Here is a 16,952-nt window from a genome sequence, read left to right as displayed (position 1 = left end):
ACGTTGAGATACACCTAATTTCATGCAGGGTGCCCCTTGATCATGATTCTGATAAGCAAAAATTGCGTGGTAGACATTCGATAACTTGGAATTGAATAATAGGGATCCTCTCAATTTCTCCGCAAATGTTCCTTGAAAGGGGGGCAATGTGACTCCGTCAAGATCAAGGGCTGTCTACCTAGAGGAAACAGTTTCCCGATCCAGGACTGGTTGTCCGATGGCCTGACTAGATCCCAAAGTCTGAAGACAAGCTCGGTATTTATACGTTGGTCGGTTTATGCAGTCATTTGATAATAGCTACTATAGCTAGATTCGGGTACAGAGGACATGACCTTGGAATTCAATTTGATGGGACTGTGCGGGTGTCCGTGAATGCATGCGAGGGGATAGAATTCAAGGTCAGATTCCGGATTGGAAAACTCTACTTGAAATGTACCTAGTTACTAGTAAAAGGCACGTGGACGGTACAATTACACCCGGCACAACCCTGCAGCCCTGGAACCCATTGAAGAAGGGGAAAGAATGGAGGGTTTAGATATACGTAGTTAGTCTCCACTCAACAGATTGTGTGGAATTATCTGCCACCTGGCAAGATAAGTAGCAACGTTTGAGCACCTATGATAGAAGAGCGGCTGGTTGGGAGAAACGGACGCTCGAATCACAAGACGCTTTCTGAAACTTTCCAACCACCAGGTCGTTGAAGCCTTTTCAAGCTTAACTCAATAGGTCTGTGCAGTTACGGCTTGCCAGTTTAAGTTTCTCAAATTGAAACCAACAATCGCAATGCGCTTTTTGAATTCAATCTTGCTGGCGGTCTACCTAGGAGCTTCCTTTGTATTCGCACTATCTGAACAAGCAACCAGATTCTACAAGCAGCTTTCGGTGCTTGAAGAAAAGCTTGACAAGAATCGAAAAGCGATCGATCAATACAATGGGGGTATCTTGGCTACTGGTCCACTTGGGACTTCTGCGTATGAATTATGGAGTGCGTTTAGGATTGGAAATGTTCAATTGCGTGAGGCTACTGCCAATGGCACAGTCTGCCCTCCGGAAGAGCGCGCGGATGTCATGGAGGCTATTTACAAGTTTGGCTTCGATGGAGTCCAGACAATGAGGGTTTACAAAAAGAAGGTGAGTGGTGGTAAATGGAGATGAATGTGTAAATATGTACGTCTTTTCTAACAAAGACTCGATTTTTAGCAATCAGTACTCAGGGACTCTCGAATGGGCTTCATTACACCTATATTTTTGGATGCCATCTTGCGTGAGATTGAGGAGGCTGAATCTTACTCACGTTCTGTGCTGGGTAATGAATATGATGACCAAATCAGTCGAAGCTATGGGCTTTTTAAAAAAGAGTGGACTTCTGTTTTTGATGCATTCACGGCGAACCTGCAACCCGACTTGGGATTTGCACAAGATTACAAGGGATTTATGTCGACGATGCAGCCAATTCTTGGCATTCTTTTTTAGGGTCTTCTATGTAGCCGAGATTCTGGCGACTTGTTACCTAGCGATCAACCTTTCATCATATGGAGACCATCTTTCTCCTTTTCCTCCTTCCCCACCCCTCAAACAGACGGATTGATGATGATGAATACTTCAGAAGGCATATCAGGCCAGCTTCATAGATGGCTATCCCTTGTGCAGCCTGATTCCTGAAGGGCAACAAAACGATGAGATTCTTCCAGCCCCTAGCGTATGGGCATGTACGGGCTTTAGTATTTTTCTAAATGCCAACGTTGGCACATATACATACACTGTCTTCCTTGTGTCAAAAATTTCCCACGTTGCCAGACTTTGAAACTGTATTTTTTTTGGCCTCAGTTGTAGGCTCACAGGTCCAGAGAAGCTATGAGTCTGCGACAGGATTTGCACGCTCATTTGATATCTGTCCCACTCGCAACGCTATGCTATTTGTGCATATCTCTCATTCCACCGGTCGCAACCTTTCTATACTTCTGGGGCCTTGAATACTGGAAGAAGGTTCCCCTATCCGATCGACTATGGCTCTGGATAGTTTTTATATCTGGAAGCTATGCCATTTTATTTCCACCCGAGCTGCCAGAATACCTGTCGATCATGTTTGGTCCTGGTTCTGTCATTCATGTCATCCGGGGGATTGAGTTGGCATTTGTTCATGATGTCCCATCATTGAAAAGACTTCTGAGAACAGGATCATCAGACAAGGATTTCTACGCTTGGGAATCATACCCTCCACCATTGACAATACGGAGAGGGATTTGGCTTATAGATCTGATGACAAGCATTCGAGGAATCGGTTGGAGCCATGGGCCACGGAAGCACTTGCCACCAACTTTCATGCTCCCCGAGGCACGGTCGGTCCCTCAACGACAGCAGCAGCCAAAGGGAGGAAATGAATTAGCACGAAAAGCCGATCGACGCAGGTTTCTTACCCGAAAGGCTGTAGAGATCATTCTTTGCTATCTTTGGATCGATTTCTACCAGTCGATTATCATCCGTTCAGAAATCTGGGGGTCTCTTGAGACGCCTGTTGGCTGGAATCACCCAAAAATTACACCTGAGTTTTATTTCTGGCTTTTGACTCCCTGCATCAAGTGGATACCTGTAAAGCTTTGCATCTACGCGACAATTCAGCTTTCTTGCTCGATGCTTGCCTTTGTCGATATTGGGCTGGGTTTGTTAGGAAACGAACCCTGGCAGTATCCACCTGTATTTGGTTCTAGCACCGGTGTGATGGAATTAAATTTTCAGGGTACGTTGATGTTTTCCACGGACAAATGGACGCTGATAATTTCCAGCAATTTGGGGTGAATGGTGGCACGATCTATTTCGATTCACATTCCTGGGCGTTGCTGACTGGTTCATCCGCGCCAGCAAGGCAGAGCAATGGGAGCACATTCTTGTTCTGAGCATCCCTTTTGTTTTCTATGCCGCAATACACGCCTCTCTTTCATATGCAGTCTCGCATGACCCCCATGCAAGTGCTTTGGTGGTGGTCTTTGGGGCCATTCAGCCCCTGATTATCCTGGTTCAAGTGAGACTGCGCATGTCTATGGACCGCAATAAAAAACTGCTCCATGACTTGATGGGATTTATTATTCTGTCAAGCACCTTTGGGCTGTTGCTGGGCAACCCGGGCGTCCTCGGTTCCCTTGCCTCGTTTCCGATTCCGATTTCGGTTTGGCGCAAGGACAAGTCCAATGTGGGAAGTGACCTGCTCACCATTGCTATGTAGAAGAGGCTGGACCAATTAGGCCCAATTGAACTAGGTTATAAAAAGGGCGGTAAAATTGTATGTTGGTCAATATAAGTGCGTTCTTCATCATGCAAGGACCTCCAAGGGCATTAATCTCACCTACAGCCCCCAAGCTTCTGGAGTCACTCAGGGCGTATATGAAATACAGTAAAATACTAGCCTTTTTTTTTTCTCTCGCGCTACTTGCGTCACCTCGTTCTTATGAACAAAGCAATAAGGTTGATCAAGTTGAAAATTCTCAGAACTACCGTGTAGTCCATTGGTCTCCAAAATCCTTAATGTCCATTTGGAGGCGTTGACCAAGCAAATGATTTCTGAGCACCAGAGATGTATCTCTCTCTCTCACGCTTCCACTGGCATCACATTTTCGGGCTCGTTATATGGCCCCTTTGGATTCCGCTAAGATATCCATACGTGCCAGCGCAAAGAGAAACAGTGATTCTCGCTTCTATCTACGCCGTCATTCAGGGACTCTGTATTACGATAGGTATGTGAGCCCCCTAACGACGCTTTATAGACCTCAGGGCTAATTCAAGTAAACTGCAGGATATCACCGACTATGGGCACACAGAACATTTCGGGCGCCTAGTGCAGTGCGCATCTTACTGGCAATAGTGGGCGCAGGAATGGTGCAAAGATCCATAAAGTGGTGGGTGAGAGGCCATAGAGCTCATCATCGGTATACAGACACCGAGCTGGATCCATATAACGCACGGAAGGGATTCTGGTATTCCCATATGGGATGGCTTCTAGTTCGACAAGATGATATCATGAAGCAATGGGACGTGGATATCTCTGATCTAGAAAATGACCCCGTTGTCGAATGGCAGGACCGATATTACCTGCCTCTTTCGGTCTTCATGACATACATCTTCCCGGCGCTAATAGCTTGGGTTGGTTGGAGGGATCTGCCTGGGGGCCTCTTTTGGGCTGGGACGGTGCGCATGCATGTCGGATTGCATTTGACATTTTTGGTTAATTCAGTCGCGCATTGGGCTGGAAGCAGACCATATTCCTCACGAACCACAGCCCGGGATAATCCTATGATTGCGTTGCTAACGCTGGGTGAAAGTTATCATAATTTCCATCATGAATTTCCGACCGATTATCGGAATGGGGTGGCTTGGTTTGATATAGACATATCGAAATGGATCATCTGGTCATTGGCCCAGGTTGGACTGGCAACCAACCTAAATAAGGTCCCAAATGAAGTCATTCAAGCCTGTCGGCAGCCTAAAAGCCAGAGGCAGCATGCTGATCGCGATGGTGGCGATGAAATTCGGGCGATAGATTGGGACGAATATGTTCGGCAAGCAGCGAGCGGTAGAGCCCTTGTGGCGATTGCCGGTTTTGTCTATGATGTGACTGACTTCCTGGATGCACACCCGGGAGGGAAGGTCTTGAGTATGGGTATCGGAAAGGACGCAACGGCCATGTTTTACGGCGGTGTGTTTCAACACTCTGTGGCTGCGAGTAGCATTCTGTCCACTATGCAAGTATATGTAATCCGGGGAGGGGCCCAAGTGGAAATACTGAAAAAAGAATAGATTGAGAGAGCTCGATCAACATTCATTAGGATCCATAAAAGTTGAATCGGATTGCCTCAAGTGCTTCACTAGGTCTATATTAGTCTGGGTTCATATGAGGAATGTCGTGTCGATTTACCACTCCTCTCCTTCCAGCTCATAAATTTGCACACCGCAACTACTGAGAGTATCATTACTCTCCCATTCCATTTCCACTAATCCCGACAGATACACGAAGATGAGCTGCAGAAAACATGAAAAGCAAGGGATCTGAACATAGCAAGTGTCTCCCAACATGCGAGCTGTCACTCGTGACCCACTCACTATTCTATCTGGCGGCGATCCTTGCATTATACAGTACCAATCACACACAGCACTTTGTTAGCAGTACGATCATGCACAATGTATAGATCTTCCCTCTGCTACAGGCATCAAGTAAGTACGAATCGCGGCCTCTTCTTCTCATGCATTATCCCATACCAGGCAAACATTCTCATCTTTTAACAATTTTCCTCAACGGCTACATCCTTGTTCTGAGAATCTGGATGTCATCCCTTCCCAACAAGAAAACCGCTCCATCTCTCGAGCGCCCAGTGTCACTGCCAAGATGGATGATCCGTCATCCAGTTCCTCATCCTCAGTCACAACAGCATCAACTCCAACGTCCTTTTCTTCCGTGAGAGCAGGAGACATCGAGCCTATTGCAATCATTGGTATGGGACTACGGCTCCCCGCGGGCATTCGATCTGGCGAACAGTTCTGGCAATTCCTCTTATCTAAGGGTGAGGGGGTATGCGAGGTTCCGTCTACACGATACAACATCGATTCATTTTATGACCCAGAGAAGCCACAATGTGTGCGAGCGCGGCAAGCCTGCTTTTTTCAGGAGGACCCTGCTTATTTTGATGCTGGATTCTTCTCGATCAGCAAACATGAAGCTGCACGGTTGGATCCACAGCAACGGCTTCTCTTGGAAGTCGTTTGGGAGTGTCTAGAGAATGCGGGAGTGACTAACTGGCGTGGAAAGGATATTGGATGCTACGTCGGGGTCTTTGGTGAGGACTGGGTTGAACTTGCATACAGCGACTCGCAGTCCATCGATCGATACCACGTTCTCTCCACCGGCCCGTACGCCCTAGCAAATCGCATTTCGTATGAGTACGACATTCAAGGTCCAAGTATGACAATACAAAGTGGTTGCTCGTCGTCAATGTTGGCATTGCATGAGGCATGCCAAGGAATCTTGTCAGGAGAATGCTCGGGGGCCATCGTTGCCGGTTGCAATCTCATCCTCTCGCCTACCATGTCAACAACGATGTCAGAAAACTTAGTCATCTCACCAGACGGCAAGTCCAAGACATTTGATGCAACTGCAGATGGCTATGGCCGTGGTGAAGCAATCAATGCGATTTACATAAAAAGACTGAGTGACGCTATCGCTGACGGAGACCCTGTCCGCGCTGTTATCCGTGCAACTGGGACGAATTCCGACGGAAAAACCCCTGTTATCACAGCCCCGGGGTTAGTGTCGCAGGAAGCATTGATTCGAAAGACATACGCCAAAGCTGGAATACCTGATATTACCCAGACACCATTCTTTGAGTGCCATGGTACGGGGACATTAGCCGGAGATAAGTCTGAGGCATCAGTCCTTGCGAAAGTCTGCCAGGGAAAGCCGACTTTCATCGGAGCTGTGCGTCTTCCATATCATCAACCTGGTTTACTTTGACAATATGTCGCTAACAAATAAAGGTTAAACCCAACGTGGGCCATTCAGAGGGCGCTTCTGGTATCACCAGTGTCATCAAATCCGTGCTGTCTCTGGAACACAAGATGATAGCACCGAACATTTACTTCAACACGCCGAATCCACAAATTCAATGGAAAGATTGGAACCTCCGAGTTCCTACAGATGTAAAACTGTGGCCGGAGAACACCTGCGAGCGAATTAGTGTAAACTGCTTTGGGATTGGCGGTGCGAATGCTCATGCGGTACTCGACTCCGCTAGTTCATTTAATTTGCCACGTACTCAACAGTCAGTTTCCGATCCTAAAAATCATAGTCTCCAAGTTTTGGTTCTCTCTGCACGAAGCAAAACAGCTTTGACAAAACGGGTTGAAGATATTGTTCAGTACAGCGCGAACAGACTTTCCAAGATACATGACTTGGCCTATACGTTAGGTGTTCGTCGGGAGCACTTGAACAACCGTGCATTTGCGATATTAGATACATGCCAGACGAAACAGCTTTTGCCAGCGAATTTTAAATTTCGCAAGGTGCTGGAATCAACATTAATTTTCGCCTTCACAGGACAGGGCGCTCAGTGGCCGGCAATGGGGAAGAATTTGATCGAAACCTTCGACAGTTTTAAAGACGACATTCGACATTTGGACAAAGTTCTTCAGAGCTTGGAATTGAAACCCAATTGGCTGTTGGAAGGTGAGCAATCATTAAATATCTCCCATCCTTACGGCAATTGATCTTGACACCATCACAGACGAGCTTTGTAAGGATACGGATAGTTCGCGAATTTATGAAGCTGAAATATCCCAGCCAGCAACAACTGCAATCCAGATTGGGATTATCAATCTCTTATCCAAATGGGCGATCATCCCTGCGGGTGTTGTCGGCCATTCCAGTGGAGAGATAGCAGCTGCGTATGCTGCTGGTGCACTTACTGAAAGTTCAGCGATTATCGTCGCGTACCTTCGTGGCCTAGTTGCCACAGAAATCCGCAAACCTGGCGCCATGGCTGCAATCGCCCTAGATTGGGATAACGCAGAGTCATTTTTAACGGACAAAGTAAGAGTCGCCTGCGAGAACAGCCCTCGGAGTGTCACTATATCAGGTGATGTCGATGAAGTCGATGCTGTACTTTCAAAGATTGAAACAGATAGGCCCGATGTTTCGACCAGGAGGCTGAAGGTGAATACTGCGTATCACTCTGGTAATTATCCGCTCACCACTGCATTTTCTACAAGGTCCTAATACTGATTCTCTCGGATTGAAGAACACATGCGCGAGGTAGGAGAGCGGTATGAATCGCTCCTTACACGCTATCTCCCTATCACCCAATCGACTTCTTTCAGCTGCCCCCTGTTCTCAACGGTAACTGGCAAGGAAATCCTCGAGGTGTCCGAAATTAATCCCAGGTACTGGCGCGAGAATCTGGAATCCCCAGTCTTATTCGCAACAGCCGTCCGGGAGCTTCTGATGAGCGATGCGTCGAAGGCCCTCAATCCAGTATTTGTCGAAATTGGACCACATGCTGCACTTGCAGGCCCTCTGAGGGAAATATTCAGCCTGCATTCTGGAACCATCTCTCCTGTCTATTTGCCCACGTTGGACCGAAAATCAAATGACTTGGCTGCCCAACTTCTGGAAGCCGCAGCGGAGTGCTTTTCACTTGGCATTAACGTTGACCTTCTGAACCTGAATGGGCCAGGCCGCATATTAACAGACTTGCCAGTATATCCATGGGATCATACGGAACGTCACTGGCAAGAAAGCCGTATCACGAGGGACTGGAAATTCCGATCATTTCCTAATCATGAGCTTCTCGGCTCACGGGTGACAGGGTCGACCGATTTTGAGCCTACGTGGAGAAATATGCTCACCCTCGACCGCGTTCCTTGGCTATATGATCACCTTTTGCAAGGCGAATTGGTCTTCCCCGGTGCCGCTTACGTGTGTATGGTCGGTGAAGCTGTTCAACAGCTTGTTTCTGGGACCGATTCGTTCTCCATTCGTCACATTGTGTTCAAGTCACCCCTTGTTCTGAAGGAATTTGAAAAGTTTGAGATGATAACCAGCCTTAAACCAGTCAGGCTTAACTCCCTTGCAGATTCAGAGTGGTTCGAGTTCAGTATTACTGCCTATGATCCTCAAGGTGAGCGCTGGGTAAAACATTCACAAGGACAAGTCAGAGCCGGGGCCGATAATATGCCCAGCCCAAGGAACATCACGAGAAGGGATAGATCGGTTCCAGCGGATCAATGGTACAATATGCTGAATCGATGGGGCCTGTCTTATCGAGGTCCATTTCGAGGACTTGCAGATATTTCCGTGGATACAAGGCAGCAAATTGCGACCGCCACGGTGAAAGATCACTGGGAAAGTCATGCAAGTCGATACCTCATTCACCCAGCCGCCATTGATTCTTGCTTGCAGCTTTTCTCGGTGGCAACAACGGCCGGGTTATCCTATCGGTTCGATCGAATAGCGATTCCCGCGGGGATTGAGGAAATATACGTCAGTCGTGGCAGCGAAAACATGGCGGTGGAAGTATTGAGCGACACAAAGGTTTCTCGTACTGCCTTTGGCGATGCTCTCATGATGAATACTAATGGGAATGTTGCTCTGAGCATGACTAAAGCCGTGATAGCAATGCATGAAGACTCAGGGGACCTCAGGTCCGGGGGCAAGCAGGCAGGAGCTGAGGTCGAGTGGAGGCCGTGGCTTGAAATGCTCCCACGCAAGCGGATATTTCCCATCGTTACTCTTGATCAAAGATTCGCAGAATCACTGAAAATACTAACCCAAATATGTCATCTCTATACGTTGGAGACGGCAGATCGAATTGGAGATCTGGACACAGATGATCCTGCCCTCAGGAACTGGAAAACCTGGGTCATGCGGGAATGTAACAAAATATCCAGCAGAAGCTTATTGAATTACAAAGACTCGATAGAGTGGGCGCTCTTGGACAGCCCTGCCCGGACACAAATGATCGATAATCTTGCAGCGACGCTGGATCATGAGAATGGGAGCATTCTCATTGCTAAGTGCATGAGACAAAACTTTGACAGCTGCGTCAATTATATGGATGGTAAATGTTCCCCTCTAGAATGTCTGGTCAAGGATGGCCTGCTCCAAGGACTGTATGGTGCAGATCGGTCATTCAGGCTCTGGGAGAACTTTCTCGGGCTACTGGGACACCAACTTCCAGCTATGAGAGTGCTTGAGATCGGTGGTGGAACAGGCGCGGCAACTTCCGCTGTCCTGAACTCCCTACGATCCTCGGACGGAGTATCTCAGTTCGCGCGCTATACATTCACAGATATATTACCCGAATTCATCGTTTCGGCAAAGGAGCGCTTCGCCGGTATAGACAACATCGAGTTCAAAAGATTGGACATCACCAAAGATGTGGAAGAACAGGGATATGAGCCGTATAGCTTTGATCTCATCATTGCATCAAATGTCATTCACGCGACACCGAACCTCAAAGATTCGCTTAAAAGAGTTCGTAATCTCATTTCCCCGAACGGATATTTTCTACTTCACGAACTTGATACAGAGCTTCCCTTCGTCCCATATATATGTGGTGTGCTCTCTGGATGGTGGGCCGGAAAGGAGGATGGAAGAGTTGAACACCCCTTTGTCTCTCCAGATAGATGGAATCTTGAGTTGAAGTCAGCTGGATTCACAGGCATCGAGTCAGTGGTGCATGACACAGTGGTACCTTATCAAAATTGCGCGTCTATAATCAGCAGACCAGCATCGGATGATCTGCCTAAGGAGAATATCTACCTCTTGACTGAAGATTCTGTTCCAGAATGGGCGATGGATTTAGAGTCACAATTCGCAAATCTTCATTTTAGCGTGTCTTGGACCACCCTGCAGCAAGAGCAGACAGCCCCCTCTCCATCAGATGCCATTGTTATCTCGCTGCTGGACATGAATGGCCCATTTTTAGATACCATGAATGAGGAAGCTTTCCATCTTCTTCGGATGTTTCTCAATGCCTCTGAGAACCGGTTCGTTCTATGGGTGACGCCATCCACACAGATGTCTTGTCCCGACCCACGATACGCTTTGACGAATGGACTTTTCCGAGCGCTTCGACATGAGTCTCCAATCGACTTAACTGTCTTTGAGATCGATTGCTTTGATTCACTTGCCTCCACTACCTTAGTTGACGTCTGCTGTGAGGTAAAAAAATCGCGAAATGCACCTCATGGTACACTCGAATGCGAGGTTGCTCTGCAAGCAGGGACTGTTTACATTCCACGGGTCTATTGGAGAACTGTAAATCAGATAACCCGATCTCCAGACGTCGCGGAGTGTGCTCGCAAAATTCACATAGAAACATATGGACTTCTGGACAGCTTACAATGGGCTCCTTGCGAGCTCGGTAGCCTCGAGGATGGTTATGTTGAGATTGAAGTCCATTACACCGCCTTGAACTTCAAGGCATGTATTCTTTCCTTATTTCCTAAGATTATCTAGGTGGGTTGCTAACATTTGCGAGAATCAGGATGTGATGACCGCCATGGGGCTACTGGGATCTATCGAAGAGATTGGCCTTGAAGGCGCTGGCATTGTGACTCAAGTCGCCTCAGATGTGAAGGATATCGCCATTGGGGATCGAGTTGCCTTCGGTGTATTGGGCGCGCTTCGTTCAACAGTGAAAATTCACCAACGGCGATGTAAGAGGATCCCAGATGCGTTATCACTGGAGGATGCTTCCACAATGATCGTGGTTTACTCCACTGTGTTTTATTCTCTCCTTCATCTGGCATCTTTATGTGAAGGTCAATCCATTCTCATCCATTCCGCATGTGGTGGTGTTGGCTTAGCTGCAATTCAAGTTTGCCGAGAGATTGGGGCTATCATCTACGCAACGGTAGGCTCAAAAGAGAAAGAAGACTATCTAGTCGAAAACTGGAACATTCCTCGCAATCATATATTTACATCTAGGAATGCTGGATTCGTTCCACGATTGATGCAAGAGACAGAGGGACGGGGAGTAGACGTGGTTTTAAATTCCTTATCCGGAGATCTGCTTCGTGCTTCTTGGATGTGCGTAGCGGAGTTTGGAAAAATGATCGAACTTGGAAAACGTGATTTGATAACTCACGGAAAGCTGGACCTTGCTCCTTTCGTGCTAAACCGAGTCTACTATGGTCTAGACATGGTTCATGTCGGGGAGAAAAGACCAGACGTCCTAGCGAAGATTCGAGATGAGTGTTTTGAGTGGTATAGGCAGGGAAAGATCACCGCAATTCGGCCGGTTACTGTTTTCCCAGCGTCCGATGTTAGTCTTGCCTTCAGACACATGCAGCAGGGAACCCATATGGGTAAAGTCGTTGTGGATATGCGAGAGGTAGCCAAGATTCCCTTGCCATCACAACTTGGTATCAAGGAGATCAGCTTCCTCGGAGATGCATCGTACCTACTTGTTGGCGGTCTGGGGGTATTGGACGAACCCTTTCCGCTTGGATGGTGGACAACGGGGCTCAGAATCTCGTATACCTCAGCCCTTCTGCTGGTCAATCTAAAGATGATCAAGATTTTATCAAGGAATTGCAGGCCCAGGACTGCGTGGTGACAACGGTTGCCGGGAGTGTTACCAATACAGATGATGTGGCAACTGCTATCGCAGCCTGCCTATTCCCCATAAAAGGCGTTGTCCAACTTTCAGCAAAGCTCCGGGTAAGGAAGCCTGCCCTATACAATGTGAAATCATTATTTTTGACATGGAATTAGGATCGTACATTTGAAAAAATGCTGTTCGTGGACTGGGTCATGTCACTTGACAGCAAAGTCAGAGGGACCTGGAATCTTCACGACGCTCTGAAGTCTACTCCGTTGGACTTCTTTCTGATGTTCAGCTCCACTTGCAGCATCACTGGCCAGACGGGGCAGACAAATTATGCTGCTGCCAACAGTTTCTTGGACGCTTTTACCGTTTATCGCCAACAACTTGGCCTCCCTGCTTCTATAATCAACCCTGGAGTCGTTGAGCATCGGGGAATTGTCAGTCGCGACCCCGAGCTTCTTCGCTATGTACAAGGACTTTCGATCTGTTTACTGCAGGACAGGGAGCTGGTTGACGGCATCCGTCTAGCCATGGGGTCACGAAAGAGACCATTCTCACCCCTTGCGATCGGCTTGTCGCACACAAAGCCGCTGTCTGAATTGGCCATGAAAACGCTCTGGGCCCGTGATGCGCGCTTTGGCATGTACGCAAATATGGAACACGCTAGCCACGAAACCACCGGATCCAACAACAAGGTGCTTCACGGTTTGATGACTAGGGTCCAAAATGACCCTCGTGTTCTTCTAGATCCTGAAACTGAAAATGTGATCCGAGCTGAACTAGGTACCCTTGTCACAACATATGTGCCACGAGCAGAAAATATGAATGCAGAGGAAGTTTCACAGATGACACTAGACTCCTTAATGTCTGTTGAAGTTAGACGCTGGATTAAGAGTCACTTGGCCCTGGAATTGAGTCTGATTGAAATCAACAGAGCGGGGACTGTTGGAGAGCTTGCTCGTGTTACACTCGAGCATTTGAAAGCCAAGTACAACCTTCATGTGAATATTGATATTCAGGAAAGTCCTAGCATTTGCTCTTCAGTTTCTAAGGCAAGCTGATCTCCGGGTTTATATTCCCAAGGTTGATATGTGATGATTCTTGCACCATGGCAATGTAAAGCCACATCGACCTTTGAACTTCCAACGCCCCCGTTATAAATGTCTACGCAATTGTTGCTAGAGAATTTGATTTGAGAAAGTAAAAATCCAAGTATTGTCACATTTTAGAACATTCATCATACAATCACCGTTCTGTGGGTGGTGACCTTGCGATACACATTACATCTAATACCTGCTGACCCAAAGACTATTGCAAGTTATATCACTCGCACACCCATTCAATTTTGTAATACCGTGTTCTTAATCTCTACAAACCATACGACCTTCCAATTTTGTGGGTGCAAGCGCATGTCCACGAAGCCTAGTCAAAGAGCGATGCAAAATCCTTCCCCCTAATCCCCTGCCAATTCTTTTTTTTTACTATCATAGCCACTCAAAGCAAAGTGAGAAGTGACGAGAACTGTGCTTAGGCTACTGAGGTACTTTGTGTCCCGGAGTTCAGTAGACCTCCCGTGTTTGCTCTAGGTGTAGTCATCGTACCCCAATTGTTATCGATAGTCATCTTGAGTGTTATGCGTTCGATACCTGGTTGCATGTATTATATCTAGCATAACTCCCAGTCAAATTCTCCATAAACTCGAAATTTAAAAAAATGAACCTGACTTATATACCTCCTCAATCAGTCGCGCTACGTTGCAACCCCCAACAAGCTTTGCTTCCTCGAACACGTTGTACGTGTCCCCAATCGTCCGCCGCACTCCATCAGCACGTTGCTGCAAACTAGTGAAGAAATCTTCCGTATCAACTGAAGAATCTTCACAATCGGTCGATACGTCCAGCATGGTATGCAGGAAGACAGCCAGGGCGGCATGGTAATGAGTCGTTGTCTCAATCGGCCTGAAGTAATTTCCCATGCGCTGAAATTGAATCCCAACACCAGAGGACCAGGAAAGGAGATATGTATCGGCTAAAATAGCTACGGATATGGATAAAATGGGCGAATTGTCAGCGCTGGTAGTGACGCTGCTCTCCGATGAAAGTGAGGGAATTGAAGGCTCAAAGAGAATTTCTTGGAGCTTCTTATCGGCTTGTTGGGGACCAATTTGCTGCCTGAGGGCTAGATGCTGCTCGCAAAGGTGGTAGAGAAGCCTCTTCCATGTAAAGAGCTCGATTCTGCAAGGCTCAATATCCTCTATTTGGCTGGCGAGGCGGACTATGGCAACGAAACCTTCGATCGGGTAGGCGAGGAAAGGCAACTGTTGGATGAGTTTTTCAGAGTCGCAGAATGCCAGGACTAATGCATCTTTAAGAGATACAGAATCGTCGATAAAATCAAACATTGGGCTGCCGATGGGTGTGATGCCGGCCGTTTTCGGTACACCGGGGAGTCCGCTGACTTCTTCGCAGCACCACTGTAAGCACTCCAGGAGGCTTGGACAAGACGATTCGGTATCGACAATGTCCTCAATTCCGCAACAAAGCGATGAGAGGAAGACCAAGAGGGTAATATTTTCGTGAAATCGGTGCTGGTATACCTTGGAGATGGTTTGAAGCCACTGACAGCGATTATTTTCTTCCCGCAGCGAAACCAATGGAAGTGCAGCATCAACACGCTCGCCGTTTGGGAGTTCCCCAACTTGGAGTAAGATAAAGGCGCAAGCATCACAGGCTGTCAAGGGGATTATAATATCAGTCTCCGGATAGTTCCCCAAGACCATTGGGTACTTGTGTCTGGCACCACTGTTGATCTGTGGGAAATGGACGGTGTTGTCAGGCTCGCGGGTCGTCTGCAAAAGAAGGCATTGGATGGAGTTCCGTTGCCCACAGATGGGACAGGTCCGGTAGTTTGGAGAATATGTGTGCATGTCAATGGTTCTGTTGCCTTTGTATCCCGGGAGAAAGAGAAGTTCATTGGTGATAGGATTGAATGTCGAATGTGCTGGAGAATTTTCTGATTTGGATGCCGACGGAAGGTAGTTTCTAGGGCTTAGAGGGCTGCTTCTCTTGCAGACGTTGACAGAGCCCCCGTCTGACTTCGATAAAGGTCCTCTTGGAACGGGTGATGTCATTGGTGTCAGGAGGCTTGGAGAGATTGAACACTTGTCGAGATTGTTCATCGTCGTCAATACATCATCAAATACAGCATTCATCTTTTCGGGCAAGTCACATTCGACTTCGATCTTCAATCCAAACTGATTCCAGTTATTCGAATGTAGTTTGCGGAGCTTTGACTTGATCGGGAGAACCGCTGAGAATTCGTTTGAGGCATAGAGGGTCTGCCACAAAATATCTGGTTGAGACTCAAGCATCTCTGGGTTCACAACTCTGTCGAGAAGTGTAAGAAGGGTGTTTTTCGCTACACTGCCTTTATCGTCACGTTGCAAGAAAATGGGATCCTTTGAGTCTGTTGTAGACCGGGACTTCGAGATCCATTCTTTTACTTGTTCACCTTTGCCCCTGGTCCTTGCCGCCAGAAGGACAACATCCAAGGCAGAGTAATCTGAGAGTAAAGTCAGCTTGTCAGCCTCGGAGACGGTGTCATTGTAAATATCTTGCAGGTCAAACTGTCGTCCGAGGGGAAGTAGAACGGTATCCCGAGCCAACTTCGTTGGTGCTGGGACTCGGACGTTCGAAAGATCCTCGTAGGTGATGGTCACAAGATTCTCCCATGTTGTCCATTTCCCAAATAGGGAGAACCGCTTGTCTTCAGGCAGCATATTGGCAAAGCAGCCTTTGGCCTGGAGAACATATACCACGGCTGTCCTCACATCATGGAACAAAAATATGCAATGTGGAGCGACTGCAAACACAGCCATTCCGACCGAGACATTGCAGTCAAACGGGGATGCAAGAGCGTAGCCAAACAGAATGATCACGCAAGCGGTGCCATGGATCCCGGCTTCCGGTATAGCATTCGCAAATTTCTGAACCAGAGGTTCTTCAATAAAACCGTCTGTCAGAAGGAACCACAGGCTAGAGTCTTGGAGTCGCGATTTACAGGCGGGATCCCCCAACAATGTCCCTGGATAAGTTCCCCCGCCAGAGGTGAGACTCTCAACGCCGGCAATACTTCTGGGTGGGTAGCTCCTGTGAGACCAAGGAAGAACGGTCGACCGCGACACTAGGTCCTGCGATTTTGAGTTCGAAGCGACCGCAAGAATTGCGTTCTGTTCCTGACGCAGGATTCTTCCTGCTGTGCTCCCGGAGACATCGATCGCAAATGTCAGAGGGATCTCCTGTACGGACCGTTGCTCACCTAGATCTTGGGAGTCAAATCTCTGTGTTGAACTAGAGGGATCGGACGAATTGGCAAGGCCGGTGGTGAATTGTTTGGAAGGAGGGGATTGTAGAGGTAGCCAATCCTGGCAGTTCTCCAGTGGAGGTGGGCTTTGGATGGGCGATTCGATGGGGGAAGGGGCCGACGAATATCGTGTGAGCCTGGCACCTGTCCCCGCGGCGGTAGATTCAGCCAGGGGGGACACATGGTCGTGACTCTTTGCGCGGTCGCTGCGTATTCCTAGATCAAGGGTTAGCGAAACTTCCGACGGCTCGTGATTCGGTAAAGTCCATACTATCTCTCAAATGCCTTAGAAGTTTGCTGCTTTGGGGTGCTTTCCGCACCTGGGTGATATTCGGAGTGATGGGCTCCCTCTGACTGTCCATGATTGGAAGGGATGGGTTTAAAATGGTGCACGAAATCAAGAAATCAAGATGACCGAACGGTTCGTGAAGGGTAGGTTTGTTTTGATTTCAGAGCAGGTGCACGAGGCGGCGGCAACTGGAATCTTACTAGTCCTGC

General features: G+C 47.8%; 5 protein-coding genes across 5 annotated transcripts; 4 read left to right on the top strand and 1 right to left on the bottom strand.

Moving 5' to 3' along the window:
• Positions 1 to 783: 783 nt before the first annotated feature.
• Positions 784 to 1,473, top strand: N7462_000405 (mannoprotein; the record flags this gene model as incomplete). The annotated part of the gene is made up of 2 exons (XM_057072131.1): positions 784 to 1,131; positions 1,201 to 1,473. The coding sequence occupies 2 exons, from the start codon at positions 784 to 786 to the stop codon at positions 1,471 to 1,473; spliced, it is 621 nt and encodes a 206-aa protein (XP_056938661.1).
• Positions 1,474 to 2,631: 1,158 nt separating this feature from the next.
• On the top strand, positions 2,632 to 3,220 carry N7462_000404 (uncharacterized protein; the record flags this gene model as incomplete). The annotated part of the gene is made up of 2 exons (XM_057072130.1): positions 2,632 to 2,737; positions 2,784 to 3,220. The coding sequence occupies 2 exons, from the start codon at positions 2,632 to 2,634 to the stop codon at positions 3,218 to 3,220; spliced, it is 543 nt and encodes a 180-aa protein (XP_056938660.1).
• Positions 3,221 to 3,568: 348 nt separating this feature from the next.
• Positions 3,569 to 4,788, top strand: N7462_000403 (acyl-CoA desaturase; the record flags this gene model as incomplete). Its single annotated transcript, XM_057072129.1, has 2 exons — positions 3,569 to 3,728; positions 3,929 to 4,788. 2 exons carry the CDS (start codon positions 3,569 to 3,571, stop codon positions 4,786 to 4,788), a joined length of 1,020 nt encoding a protein of 339 aa, XP_056938659.1.
• Positions 4,789 to 5,374: 586 nt separating this feature from the next.
• Positions 5,375 to 13,153, top strand: N7462_000402 (type I polyketide synthase; the record flags this gene model as incomplete). Its single annotated transcript, XM_057072128.1, has 7 exons — positions 5,375 to 6,460; positions 6,520 to 7,207; positions 7,266 to 7,715; positions 7,779 to 10,963; positions 11,028 to 11,966; positions 12,014 to 12,205; positions 12,260 to 13,153. The coding sequence occupies 7 exons, from the start codon at positions 5,375 to 5,377 to the stop codon at positions 13,151 to 13,153; spliced, it is 7,434 nt and encodes a 2,477-aa protein (XP_056938658.1).
• A 644-nt stretch (positions 13,154 to 13,797) lies between these two features.
• N7462_000401 (uncharacterized protein) lies at positions 13,798 to 16,816 on the bottom strand (the record flags this gene model as incomplete). Its single annotated transcript, XM_057072127.1, has 2 exons — positions 13,798 to 16,701; positions 16,775 to 16,816. 2 exons carry the CDS (start codon positions 16,814 to 16,816, stop codon positions 13,798 to 13,800), a joined length of 2,946 nt encoding a protein of 981 aa, XP_056938657.1.
• Between the last annotated feature and the right edge of the window lie 136 nt (positions 16,817 to 16,952).

Source organism: Penicillium macrosclerotiorum, assembly GCF_028827735.1.
Source record: "Penicillium macrosclerotiorum strain IBT 26536 chromosome Unknown utg000001l_segment0_segment0, whole genome shotgun sequence".
Classification (NCBI taxonomy): Eukaryota; Fungi; Ascomycota; class Eurotiomycetes; order Eurotiales; family Aspergillaceae; genus Penicillium; species Penicillium macrosclerotiorum.
Note: the sequence above shows the minus strand (reverse complement) of the source record. Positions and strands in the feature narration are given on the sequence as shown.